The sequence below is a fragment of the Passer domesticus genome, chromosome 15 (genome assembly GCF_036417665.1).
Source record: "Passer domesticus isolate bPasDom1 chromosome 15, bPasDom1.hap1, whole genome shotgun sequence".
Lineage (NCBI taxonomy): Eukaryota > Metazoa > Chordata > Aves > Passeriformes > Passeridae > Passer > Passer domesticus.
This window is the reverse complement of record NC_087488.1, coordinates 14728686-14740781: the sequence shown is the minus strand read 5'-3', so window position 1 is coordinate 14740781 and position 12096 is coordinate 14728686. Positions and strand designations below refer to the sequence as shown.

Here is a 12096-nt window from a genome sequence, read left to right as displayed (position 1 = left end):
GGGGGTCACCCCCAACCCTGCTCGTGCCCCTCTGCAGCTCAGCACTCACCTGCCTCCGAGGCTCAGCAAACACCTGCAGCCCAGGCAGCTGATATTAAATGCTTTATTTTCAATATTAAAAACCAGTATTTTTAATAACTAAACAATGCTAAATTCATCTTACCAAAAACAAAAAAAAGATGAGGTTTGGGTGGGGGGGGTTCTACCAGGGACGCTACAGCCCCGGCCTCGGCCGGCAGCAACAGAGCCCGAACCCCCCCAGCCACACACGTACCGCAAGAGCCCGGGGGCCACAGCTCCCCAAAAGGACAGGGGCAGGGCCAGCTGAGCCCCTGGAACAGCCACCATGGGCCAGGGGACAGAGCCGGCGTCACCACAGCCCCCCAGGAGGACGAGGCCAGGCTCGGAGCCTGGGGGGGATTTGGCACAGTGAGACCCCCAGGGTGGGGCAGCCCAGCCTGGGGCAGGAGGGGGCTGGGGTAACCCCATCTGCCCCCGCCCAGCACCAACATGGACCAGGACCAGGAGCCCGTGTGTAATTCCACAGCGTGATCCCATCCCAAACCCACCCCGTGGCAGGAATTAGTGTCAGAAAGGAGCAGCAGGCACAGAGCCCAACCTGGAGAATAGCCCTTGGAGAAGCCACTAAGAGAAAAAGGCCACCTGTGACCCCCCACCGTGCCCCTCCTCGGGCTGCTCAAGGCCTCTGCTGCCCACCTGGGAGCCAGGGGATCCCCACCGGGCTCCCCTGGGGACAGTCCCTGTGCAGCAGCCAGAGCCTCCTGGCAGGCAGGGAACGGGGCTGTAAACTGCAGGGAGCCGGGCATGTAAACACAGACCAGGGTACGGGGGGGCCGTGCCCGGGGGCTTCTGGCCCCCCACTGCCCCAAGGGACCAAAACCAGGGGACAAGGGGGGGTCCACAAGCCCCAGCCCTCCCCGTGGAGCCGGGGAAGCAGCAGCATCCCCCAGGAAGGGGGCTCTGGAGCAGGGGACAGTGACACTCGACCGTGTATAAAAAAGGAACTGATCTTCCCCGGGAAGAGTTTGTGCCCCGCGGCCGGGGGCCGGGCAGGGGGTGTGCGGGCAGTGCCGGAGCCGGGCTGCAGATGTTAGAGAGGAGGCGAGCCTACGTTACAGGGGAGGGGGCGCGGGGGTCCAGTCGAGTCGCGCGTCCCGGGAATCCGAGCACTGAGATGGGTCAGGGAGGCCAGCGATGCCTGCGGGCGAGGCAGCTCCTCAGCAAGAGGTGGTGGGGATCAGGATGAGCATTCCCTCTGCTCCCCCCATCCTCTACAAGCCCCAGGGATCACAACTCCATCCTCCCACGATGGATCAGGAAGCCAGGGCACTGCGCTGGGGTCGCAGCTCCAAATCCCACCCCCACCCCAGGGACCACCAGCCTCTCACAGACCTCACTTGATGAGGATCCCCGTGGGCCGGGCCTCGTCCTCGCTGGTGTTCCTCAGGTTCTGCTCTGCTTCCTCCGAGGACCTGGGGCAGAGCAGGGTGAGAGGCACTGCCACGGCCCCATAGCACCGTTTACCCCATTCCCACCCCACTCACGCCAGGAAATCCTTCACTTCCTCCACGGTGATGTCCCCGGTGGTGTCCAGCGGGTTCTCCATGCTGCTGTTGGGGGAGTCGATGGGGCCAGGAGAGAAGCTGGCCGGGTGCTCCTCAGGGGACCCTGGGGAGTGACAGGACAGGAGGGATTGGGGACAGCCAGGACACAGAGCCAGGCTTGGAGCAGGGCTGTGGGACGCCGTGTGTGTGCAGGGACAGCGTGGTCACTCACGGTCGCTGTCCGAGGGGGAGTGCTGGCCCTCGGAGCCGCGTGGGACGTGGGTGCCGTTCGCCTGCGGCAGCTTCGGCGTCACCGTTGAGCTGTTGCTGGAAGGAAACAGGCAGAAGTCACGGCCAGAACCAGTGTCACGGGGAGGGTGTACAGGGGTTCCACCACAGCAAAGCCCCCCACACCCTCAGACAGCCCACCTGAGGCAGGAGGTGTCCTGGAGCCGGGCGACCTCCAGCCGGCACAGTGGCTCCGTCACATTCCTGGCGCTCAGCGAGAAGCGCTCGAACTCGGATGGTGAAATTAGGTAGAAACCTATAGGGGGAACAACAACGAGCCTCAGGCATTCCCCACAGGGCTGCAGGTGAGGTCAACACCCCATGGACACAGACGTCACCTGGTGTCCTCACCCTGGCCGTGCTTGGTGAAGACACACGAGGCAATGCCACTGATGTCCTCCTTACGGATGCAGCTGTAGTGGACCTGGGGCCGCAGGCTGGGCACGGTGAAGATGTGGATGTCCCCCAGGTTGGTGAGACAGGCCAGGCAGTTTTCCAGCCTCTCCTCGGAGGCAGCGCTGGCCAGGCTCACCAGGGCCACCTTCCGCACCCGGCAGCCCTCGTGTGCTGTCAGCTTGAACTTGGTCTTGGCACTCACTTTGGGCAGCGTGAACACCTGGGGGGGCAGGAGGAGCCGGGCTCAGAGGAGAACAGGAACCTGAGGGGTTTAGGGGGCACCTTCTCCTTGGATTCACCACCCTAGAACAGGCATAGGAGTGCCCCCAAAACCTGACTGGTCACCTCCAGCCCCTGCGTGATGAGGACATCCAAAGAGGACAAGGGACATTTTGTGTCCCACCTCTACTACAGCGGGACACAGCCCCGTGCTCACCTTGAACTGTTCCTCGGAGGAGATGAGCATGGAGTGGCTGCCCTGCATGTCGGGGGCCTTGGCCAGGTCCCGAGACACCTCGTAGGGCTCGGGCAGGGGGTTCCCCCGCCCGTCCAGCACCGCAATGGCCACCACTGGCGCCCGGTGCATCAGCTGGATCTCCTTCCCCAGCACCGCCTCCACCGCCCGCTCCGAGAACTTCTCCTGCGACGGCACCTCCAGGGCGTAGGCGAACACCGAGCCGGAGTTGGTCCCTGCCCACATCGTGGGGCCGTGGTGGGCGGCTGTGGAAGTGGAGCAGTGTCAGAGCCCCCTCCCCACAGACCCAGCCTGGGGGCTTTTCCCAGGGAGAGAAGGAGGGAGAGGGGTCTCACCGTCACGGAGGAAGGTGTCGGCAAAGTAGAGGCACCGCACGACCCCCGAAAGCGAATCGTCAGCCGAGCGAGGCTCGATCCGCCGCTGCACCGGCGTCATCTCCACCTCGGGGGGCCCCGCCTGCTCCGCCAGCTGCGCGTTGGCCTCCTGCACCTGGGGAGGGACACAGGCTCAGTCCCTGCTTGGTGGGGACGGGGAGCTGCCATGGTGACCCCCGCTCCCTCTCCCTGCCCACCTTGCTGGAGGGGCTGCTGGCGTTGAGCCTCTTCTTGCCCGAGACGCGGCTCTTGCGGATGCGGCGGAAGGACTGGCGCAGGGACTTCTTGAGGGACTTCACGCGGGACAGGGGCCCCTCCATGGCCAGCGAGTCGTTGGGGTGCAGCGTACACCTGCGGGCAGTGATGCCGCTCAGCACCCACCGTGCCCCTCCAGGGGTCCCCAGCACCGAGGCCCCCCATACCTGGCCAGCACGGGGTTGCGACGGTAGTAGTCAAAGAGCCCGAAGCCGTGGCTGGTGCCGAAGGCCACGAGGTTCCACTCGGAGTGGAGGGTGACGGCGGTGACGGCGGCGGGGGGCACGCACTGCACCAGCACGCTGGGCTGGAAGCCAGGGGGGAAGTGGAGGGGCCCGTTCCGGGGGGCCAGCCGGTCGTGGCCCTTCCAGGTGAAGCCCTCGCGGTCCTGCAGCAGGTCCACGGTGGCCACGCTGACCGCGTGCTCCGACTTCTCGTCGCTCAGCTCCATCACCAGCACCTGCAGGGACAAGCAGAGACAGGGGGACACTGGACCCCACCCCAGACAGCCAGCCTGCTGCACACCGGGGGCTAAACCCAGGCTAGGAACCCTTCAAGGACAACTGTGGGGGTCTGTAGCCCCCTCATGCTGTGGGTCCCCAGTGGAGGAGCCGAGAGGTGCTCAGCAGCCCCTGCTCTGTCCCTGCCCCCTCTCTTACCTGCCCCGCCGTGCCAGCCACCACCATCTTGGCCGTGTACTTGCAGAGCGCGATCTTCTGCACGCCCAGGCGCGGGTCATCGCTGTAGGGATCAAAGCAGCCCACCTGCGGGAGGGGACAGCTGAAGGGACAGCCAGGACCCCCACCCAGCTGTGGGACAGCCCCCCTGCACCCCCACAGCCCTCCACCAGCTGTGGCACACGGGCCACTCTGGGCATCACGCCCAGGAGAAGTCTGTCCCCACGCACCCCCCGGCTGTGTCCCCCATGCTGGGGCAGACCCATGGACAGGACCCACGGAACAAGTGTCCCTTGTGTCCCCGCAGTGCGTCACACAGCAGCTGTGCCCTGAGCCGGGGGACACGTCCCCGGGGCGCAGCCGGGATGGCTCCAGCAGGTGCATCCCCCGTGCCCGGCTCTGGGTCTGCCCCCTCCAGTGCTGGCAGAGCCGGAGGGTGCCGAGCTCCATGTTGGTGTCACCCTGCCCAGGGGACCTCACCTTGCGGAACGGAGGCCACTCCTCCTCGCCCGCCTGGTTGAGGCTGTCGTTGTGCTCACAGTCTGTCTGGAAGATGTTGGCGGTGCCCAGCTTGTAGAGGGGCTTCAGGGAGACCCCCGAGGCGTCCCAGAACCGCACCGTGCCGTCCTCGTGCCTGGGCGGGGGGGTCCTGTCAGCGCGGGGCCCCAACATCTGCCCGGCCAACAAGAGCTGCCTGTGTGCTGGCAGCCCCCGTGCCAGAGGGGGGGACACCGGGGGACAGCGGGTGACACGCTCATGCCCAGCCAGAACAAGAAGGGGGAGCCCACCCGAAATGAGGGAGTGGATGCCACCACCATCGCAATTAGCAATTAGTGCCATTAATCTCCCCTTCTGCAGAAATGGGTGTGGATGTGTCCCCTCTGCATTTTAGGTTTCCCTGCTGTCACCCCACTCACCCAGTGAGGAGAAGCCCCCTCTGTGTGGGCTCCTGGGCCAGGTTCTTTCCCCCATCAATGGGCCAAGCCTGGAGGGAGGGATGGAGAGGGGATGGAGGAAGGGATGAAACCCACTGGGCCATGCTGGAAGTGGCTCAGCAGGACCCCTCCCCACCATCCCCACCACTGACCGCAGAGGACTGCCGGGGGCTCTGCTGCTCGCCCACACTGACGATCCTCTCCCAGAGCTTGAGGGGCACGTTGGAGACATGGCAGGAGCAGGTGATGGCAGAGGAGTGGAGAGGGGCCAGGTACGGGGCAGGGATGGTGGGCCAGCCCGGCGTCTGCAGGTCGATGGCCACCAGCTCCTCCTCCACCAGCACCACAAGGGCTCGGGGGTTCTCAAAGCCTGGGGAGGGGGGAGATGGCTGCATGTGGAGACCCCCACACCACCACCCACTCCCCGGGTGGCCCTGGCAGGACGTACCTCCCTCGGGCACCTCTGCACTCTGCACAGTGAAGAAGTCAATGACGCGGGAGGTGAAGTCGAGCGTGGCCAGGGTCTGGCCCTGCAGCACGCTGACACAGTGCCTGTCACCGTAGCTGGCCCGTGGCATCCCCCCACTGAAGATGATGAAGGGGTTCCTGGGTGGGACGAAGCAGCTGCCATCAGACCCAGGAGCCCCAAGTGCCCCCTGTGCCCAGCCCACCCACCCACCTACCCTGACTCGCAGGTTCGCCAGAGGATTTTGCTGATGGCTTTGCAAGGGAACGGCCCTGAAACGAAGACACCAACCCTGGCTGCAGCACTGTGATACGTGGGGATCAGCTCCCACCCCCAGAGCCCCCCAGACCCCATGTGTACCGTAGGGGATGGTGGACATGACGGGCTGCTGGCTCCTCTGGCCAGTGCTGCTCACTGCCCACACCATGTAGCCGCCGTCGCTGTGCGAGCTGACGATGCTCTTCCCGCTCTGCTCCCAGGCCAGGCTCTCCAGCTGCTGCGGGGCCACACGGGGGGCTCAGCACTCGCGTGGGGACACCCCCACACACACAGAGCCACGGCCCCACCACGCCAGCCCCGGTACCTGGTTCCCCAGGAAGAGATGCTGGACAGCACGAGTGCTCTGCTCCCACAGGACCAGCAGCCCGCGGCTGTAGCCGATGAGCAGCCGGCTGCCGTGGCGTGGGTGCTCCTGGATGGACTCCACGGGCCCCAGCGCCTTCCCGCAGCGGTACTCCTCGGGGACACTGCGGGGGGACAGGCACAGGGGGTCACAGATGGGCTGGGGGTGCTGGGCACGGGGCACGGGGCCTGCAGGGCTCTCACCTCTGCAGGATCTCGTCCGGGAAGAGGGTTTTGTCCTCCAGCAGCGTCAGGGTGGGCAGGGTGACAAAGTACACGGCACCGCCCTCAGTGCCCAGGCAGACCATGGCACCGGCAGCCAGCGGCAGGACCACTGTCACCCGTGTGATGCCAGGGGAGCAGCTGGGGGGGGGGAACAGGGGCTGCCTCAGCACCGTGTTGGGTCTGGGGGAGCATCAAAGAGACCCCAGACCAACCCTGCTCCATCCCTTCATTCCCATCTCCCTGAGTGCAGGAGCACAAGGGCAAGGACAGCCTCAGTGCTGGACTGCAATTACACCCATTAATCACCCCGGGGGCCCTGCCTGCACCATAACAATCCAGAGCTGTTCCCCGCACTCAGCACCTCAGCTGAGATCAGAGGAGCATCCCCAGTGGGGAAAACACCCCCACCGCGGGGAGAGGACCTTGGCCCCCGTCCCGCCCCGGCAGCCCGGCTGCTCCCACGCGCCGTTCCCAGCCATTCCCAGCCGGCAGCGGCCGCAGCCCCGCGGGGGAGCGGCTCCGACCCCCCCCGGGCGAGTACTTAGCGCTGCCGGACCCTGGGCGGCCCGGGAGGCCGAAGCTGCGCGTCTCCTCCAGGTGGGAGCAGCCCTCCTTCTGGCACACCTCCCACAGGTGCAGCGTGTTGTCGTCCAGCAGCGACAGGAGCCAGCCCTGGGGATGGGGGGGATGATAGAGGGGGTGTGTGAGGTGCTGGGGGGCTGCTGACGGGTTCCCCCCCCGGGACACCCCCGTACCTGGCCGGGAAGGAAGTGCAGCTGGGTGACAGTGGCTGTCTCTTTGTGCAGGCCTGTCAGCTCCACACCTGGTGCGCCATATCTGGGGGGGCCGTCAAGGAAACAACCAGAGAAGAGCCCCCCATGCCCCCCACAGCAAACCTCAGGACCTTCAGAATTCCCTCAAGTCACAGCTCTGCCTGCAAACACCAATTCAGCCCCATGTCCCCAGGAGAGCCAGGGCAGAGCATCCCTGGCTGCACCCCCTGCCAGAGCTGCCCTTGGCACCACCATCCCCATCCAGGCTCCACCAGGCACCTCCAGCTCCAACCAGGATGCTCTGAATCAGCCTAAAATCCACCAAACACCTCCAGCTGGGACACTGCAGGTCAGGCTGGGATCCACCAAACACCTCCAGCTGGGACGCTGCAGGTCAGGCTGGGATCCACCAGGCACCTCCTGCCGGGATGTCCCGGGTCAGGCTGCGGCCAGCACGCACGGCTGGGTGGGTGTGCGAGGCAGCGGGGTGGGGTTCGGAATGCGCCGGCACAGCCGCACTCGCCCGACTGGTCCCGGCTCCTTCGGCGACGCCGCTCGGCGGGACCCGCGGCAGGACCCGCAGAGGCGGCGGCACCGCTCGGATCGGCCCGGCCCGGCCCGGCCCGGCACCCCCAGCCCGGTGTCAGCAGGGCAGCCCCAGCCGGGCATGCCGTGTGCTGGCAGTCCTTGCCCCTGGCCGCCTCCTGGTGCCCCGGGCACAGGGAACCAGCCCGGCGGCTCTGCCCGGCCGGACAGGCAGGGGCTGTCTGGCAGAGCCAGGGGACAGCCACGGAGTTTTGGGGAGAGCAGGCGACAGGGAATGAAGCAGGGAGCACGCAGAGGGCTCTCGGTGCTACATGCATGGGGATGCCACCCATCCTTGCTCATCCTGGGGTCTTTTCCCACCCTAAATGGTGCCACAAGCTGAGAGCCCTCAGGGCAAGTGGCTCGGGTACACCAGTGTCACCAGTATGTGGGATGGGGGTCCAAGACAGACCCCCAGCTGCCCCAGGAGACCCCCCAAGTGCTGGCTGCCCCTCAATGCCGGGCTGCCGGCAACCAGATCCACCCAGCCCGGCCGGGGAGCACCCAGGGGTGCCCCCACTAACCAGTAGCGCCAGTCAGGCCAGCTCCGGCTGCTGCCTCGCCCGGCCCCGCCAACCTCCCGAAGCATCTTTTTGGAGGAGCGGGCACGGGGTACCACGCTGGGTACCACCCCAAAACCATCCCCGCAGAGGATGCTCAGAGCACCGCAGCCCCCCACAGCCGCATCGGGGACGGGGGGGGTGGGCTCAGCTGGGACCGGCACGGCGAGTGGGGCGGCCGGCGACGTCGCGGCCGGGCTGGCACCCGGCAGAACAAAACACGCCATCTTTGTGCTCGGGAGGCAGCGAGCCGCCGGCCGGGGGCAGGGAGGGAGGGAGGGAGGGAGGGGGAGCGCGGCCGCCCCCCGCGCCCCGACCCCGCCGCCCCCGCGCCCCCTCCCCGCATTCCTGCGGCGCGGGGCCCCCCGAGCACGGCCCGCATCCAGCGCTGGCCGCCCGCCAGCAGCCCTCTGAAGTCTCCCTGCACGCTGCCGGCAACAAAGCCCGGCCGGCCCCGCTCGGCGTCCCCCCGCTTCGGCCCCCCACCCGGCACCGGGCTCCGCGCCCACCGCAGCCCCCTCCCCCGAGGGCTGCAGGGTGGGCAGGAGCCCCCCGGGAGAACAGCAGGGAGGACCCCCCCACGGGGGATGCCCCCGAGCTCTTTTTTCCCCGCGGCGTTTCGGGCGAGGTGGGGGTTTCCTGCAGCCGCCCCCTCGCCGCCCGGCCCAGCTGCAGCACAGCTGGACGGAGGGATGGACGAGAGCCGAGTGGGGGCTGCCGGCTGGGCCAGGAGCAGCACAGCCACGTCTCCAAGCGCTCTCCGGGATGGGGACAGCCAGGGCAGCGGGTGCAGGAGGGTGCGGGAGGAAAAGGATACAGCTTGACGGCTCCCGCCTTGGTGCCGATGGCCATCACACGCAGCACGGGGTCGTAGGCCAGGGCGCTGGGCTGGCTGGGGAAGCCGTGCTCCACCGTCTGCCATGGGGACAGGCGGGTCAGAGCGGGACCCCCCGCCTCCGACACCCCCAAACCTTCCCCTCACCCCCACAGCTCCGACCCCGCGCCAGCCTGAGCATCACCCTGACATCACAAAGATGCTGCTCTGTCCCCCAGTGCCACCTTGGGGAGGGGGGACATCACTCCTCGCCCAATTTCCACCCAGCACCCCAAACCCCATCCCAGCAGCCACACCGCGGGCCGGGGTAGCTCTGCCCTTGAACTGTCCCAGCACTTTGGGGATGGGATCCCCCTGCTCCAAACCCCCGCGGTGAGGACACCCCGGAGAGGCGAGCGGGACCCCCAGTGCCACATCACCGCGCGGCAGAACCAGGCGAGCGGGACCCGCCAGCGCCAGGGCCGTCCCCGCCGGAGCCGCGTGTCCCCCGAGGGCACCTTCCCAAGGAAGTGCCGGCCGTCCGGCGTGCCCGGGCTCGCCGGCTGGGGAGGGGCTGCCCTGGCGGCGGGGGGCACCCACCGGCCCGGCCCGCGCTGCGGGGACCGCGGGGCTCCCGAGGGCAGCTGGGCCGAGCAGCGCCGGCGCGATCAGACGATACGGAGGCCGCCGGAGCCAGACCGGCCGGATCCCGACCTGCTCCCTTTGTCTGGGGCATCCGAGAGGCGCAGCGGGGCGGCTTTCCGCACCCGCCGGCGGCGGCCGCTGTCACCCCGGCTCCTGCTCCCCTCCCCGGGGACACCTCCAGGAGCCCATCCCCAGCCCATCCCCGGCGTCCCGGCCCGTCCAAGCGGGTCCCGAAACGCCCAGGGGGCGAGGAAGTGGACGCTGGTGGGTCGTGCTGAATCCCCCCGGGATGCGCGCTGCGCTGGAGGACGGAGCTGGGACGGCAGCAGCAGCACAGGGACACCGCAGCGATGCTTTAGGCCACAAACCAACGCGGTGACACCGGCGAAGATTTCCCCCAAAAGCGCTGCCGCAGCTGCCCAGCACTCCCAGCCGCAAAGGGGGGCCCGGCTCAGCCCCCCGCCCGCAGCGGGGCCGCATCCGGCAGGCTGCGCCGGCCGGCCAAGGCTCGCTCCCGGCCAAATTACAGCAAATCCCAGGCAGATCTGGAGCTCGGGAGGAAAAACAACCCTTAATGGGAGGCAGGTGGGCAGCTGCAGGGCTGGGCTCTCCTCAGCCTCCCCCCGGGACATCCCACCGCCACACACCCACCCCGGGCACTCCTTCGGGCGGGATGCGGCCGGGGCACCCCCAAAAACAGGGGGGCTCTGGCTGGGCTGAGCCTCGCACCCCGGCCAGACCCTCCCCCAGGGCAGCGAGATGCGGGGTCGGGGCTGTGCTGGGCAGCGGAGCCGGCTCCGACCCTCTGCGCCGACACCCCGCGGCCCCACCCCGCTGTGGGACAGCCCGGGGGTCGCTCCGGGGCACGGCAGCGTCCCCGCGGGAGCGGGGCAAGTGCCCCGCAGCAGCCCCGGGATGTGCCGGGTGACGGAATGATGATGGGCTCGGTCCGGGCTCACCCAGGGGCTGCTGCCGGGGGTCTCCCGCCCCCCGAAAGGCAGGAGAACGGTCCCAGTGCCACGGCACCAAGTCCCAGGTGGGCACCACATGTCCCCAGGGAAGGGTCTGGCACCCCAGGGCTGGTGGGGGTCGTTCTGGGGTTGTTTGATAAGCTTGGGGGTCTCTCCCGCCCCAAAGGAGAGGGGTAAGTGGGAAAACTCGGAGTGAGGAGGGGGGCAAGGGCTGGCCTCTCGTGTTCCCACAGAGACACACCTTTGGGGCGCCAGGGAACCCCAAAAGCACAGGGGTCATCGCCACCCGGCTGACACAGGGGGTCCAGCCCCCCGATATCCCACCCCGGGGGACACGGGGTGGGGGGTGAGCCCCACAAGGGGGATGCGGCCGGGGATGCTCCAAGGCCGGACAGGGAGCGGGACCACGGGCACCCCAACACGCTCCCGAGCGAGGCCTCGGGGAATGCGCGGGGCAGGGGGAGCGGGAGCCGGGGGGCTCCGGGGAGCCCCTCCAGGCGGGGCTGGGGACAGGGATGTCGCGGCGCTGAGGGGGCGGCATCCCCTCCCGGAGTGCCGCCCTGCACCGCACGGGGAGCGGCGCAGCCCCCGGTCCGCATCCCGCGGCTCCCGGTAGCCGCCCCCGGGGGTGCATCCGTGCCCGTTCCCGGGGAGCTCCCGGTGCGCGGCTCCCCCGGGGGTTCCGCCGGTGCCGGGGGGGCGGTGCCCCGCACGCTGCTCGCCTCCCCGCGGGCAGCATCCCGCCGCGGTACCGGAGCCCCGCGGCCCCGGGGGGCTGCCGCACCCTGCCCGGTACCCCCGGTGCCTCCCGGCGGCCGCCGCCCCCCCGGGATCCACCGCCGCGCCCCCGGCTCGCTCTACACGCACCTTGCTGAAGGCGAAGAGGTCGTGGCGGAGGCGGTCGCGGTGCGGGTCGGCACCCTGCCGCCGGAACCGAAACTTCATCATGGTTGGGCCGGCGGCGGCGGTGGCGGCGGCGGCGCGGTACCGGGCGGGGCGGGCGCGGCCGGCGGTCCCGGGGCCGGTCCCGGGGCGGCGGCGCGGGGGCGGGGCCGGGGCGCGGGGCGGGGCCGGCAGGGGGCGCGGGGCCGGTGCGCGGTCCCGGGGCCGGTGCGGGGTCCCGGTGCGCGCGCCCGCCGAGCCCGGGCAGGCACCGCCGCGGCGGGGGCGGGGCGGAACCCTGACGGACGGCTCCGCCCGCCAATCGCCGCGCGGCAACGCGCGCCGCGCGCCGCGGCCCCGCCCACCCGCGCTGCGCCTGCGCCGCCGCGGTTGCCGATGGGAGGTGTAGTCGTCCAACTCGACGCCCTCCGCGCTGGGTTTATTTATATTATTTTTTAAATGTACTTCTTTCGGTTTCTTCCCTCCCCGTGGGCATGAGGAGAGACAGCGAGGACGCCCCAAGCCTGGTCATCGTGGTCACAAAGCCTTCACAAACATGGGGTGCCGTGGGTTTAGGGTCCCACAGCGC

The 12096-nt window shown here is 68.9% G+C and overlaps 1 protein-coding gene across 2 annotated transcripts; it reads right to left on the bottom strand.

The window, feature by feature from the left end:
- Positions 1-89: 89 nt before the first annotated feature.
- On the bottom strand, positions 90-11662 carry LLGL1 (LLGL scribble cell polarity complex component 1). Of its 2 annotated transcripts, none has more exons than XM_064390417.1 (23): positions 11493-11662; positions 9013-9110; positions 7033-7114; positions 6819-6949; positions 6257-6415; positions 6015-6177; positions 5792-5927; positions 5649-5703; positions 5414-5571; positions 5118-5335; positions 4948-5015; positions 4511-4664; positions 4013-4117; positions 3521-3813; positions 3296-3449; positions 3060-3213; positions 2686-2969; positions 2205-2469; positions 1995-2109; positions 1798-1892; positions 1566-1689; positions 1414-1493; positions 90-1219 (listed from the first exon to the last, which is right to left on the bottom strand). In XM_064390417.1, the coding sequence occupies exons 1-22, from the start codon at positions 11571-11573 to the stop codon at positions 1415-1417; spliced, it is 3171 nt and encodes a 1056-aa protein (XP_064246487.1). In that variant the 5' UTR covers positions 11574-11662; the 3' UTR covers positions 90-1219; position 1414. The 2 variants fall into 2 exon arrangements, with proteins under 2 accessions (XP_064246487.1, XP_064246488.1); XM_064390418.1 differs by having other exon boundaries at positions 6834-6949.
- Between the last annotated feature and the right edge of the window lie 434 nt (positions 11663-12096).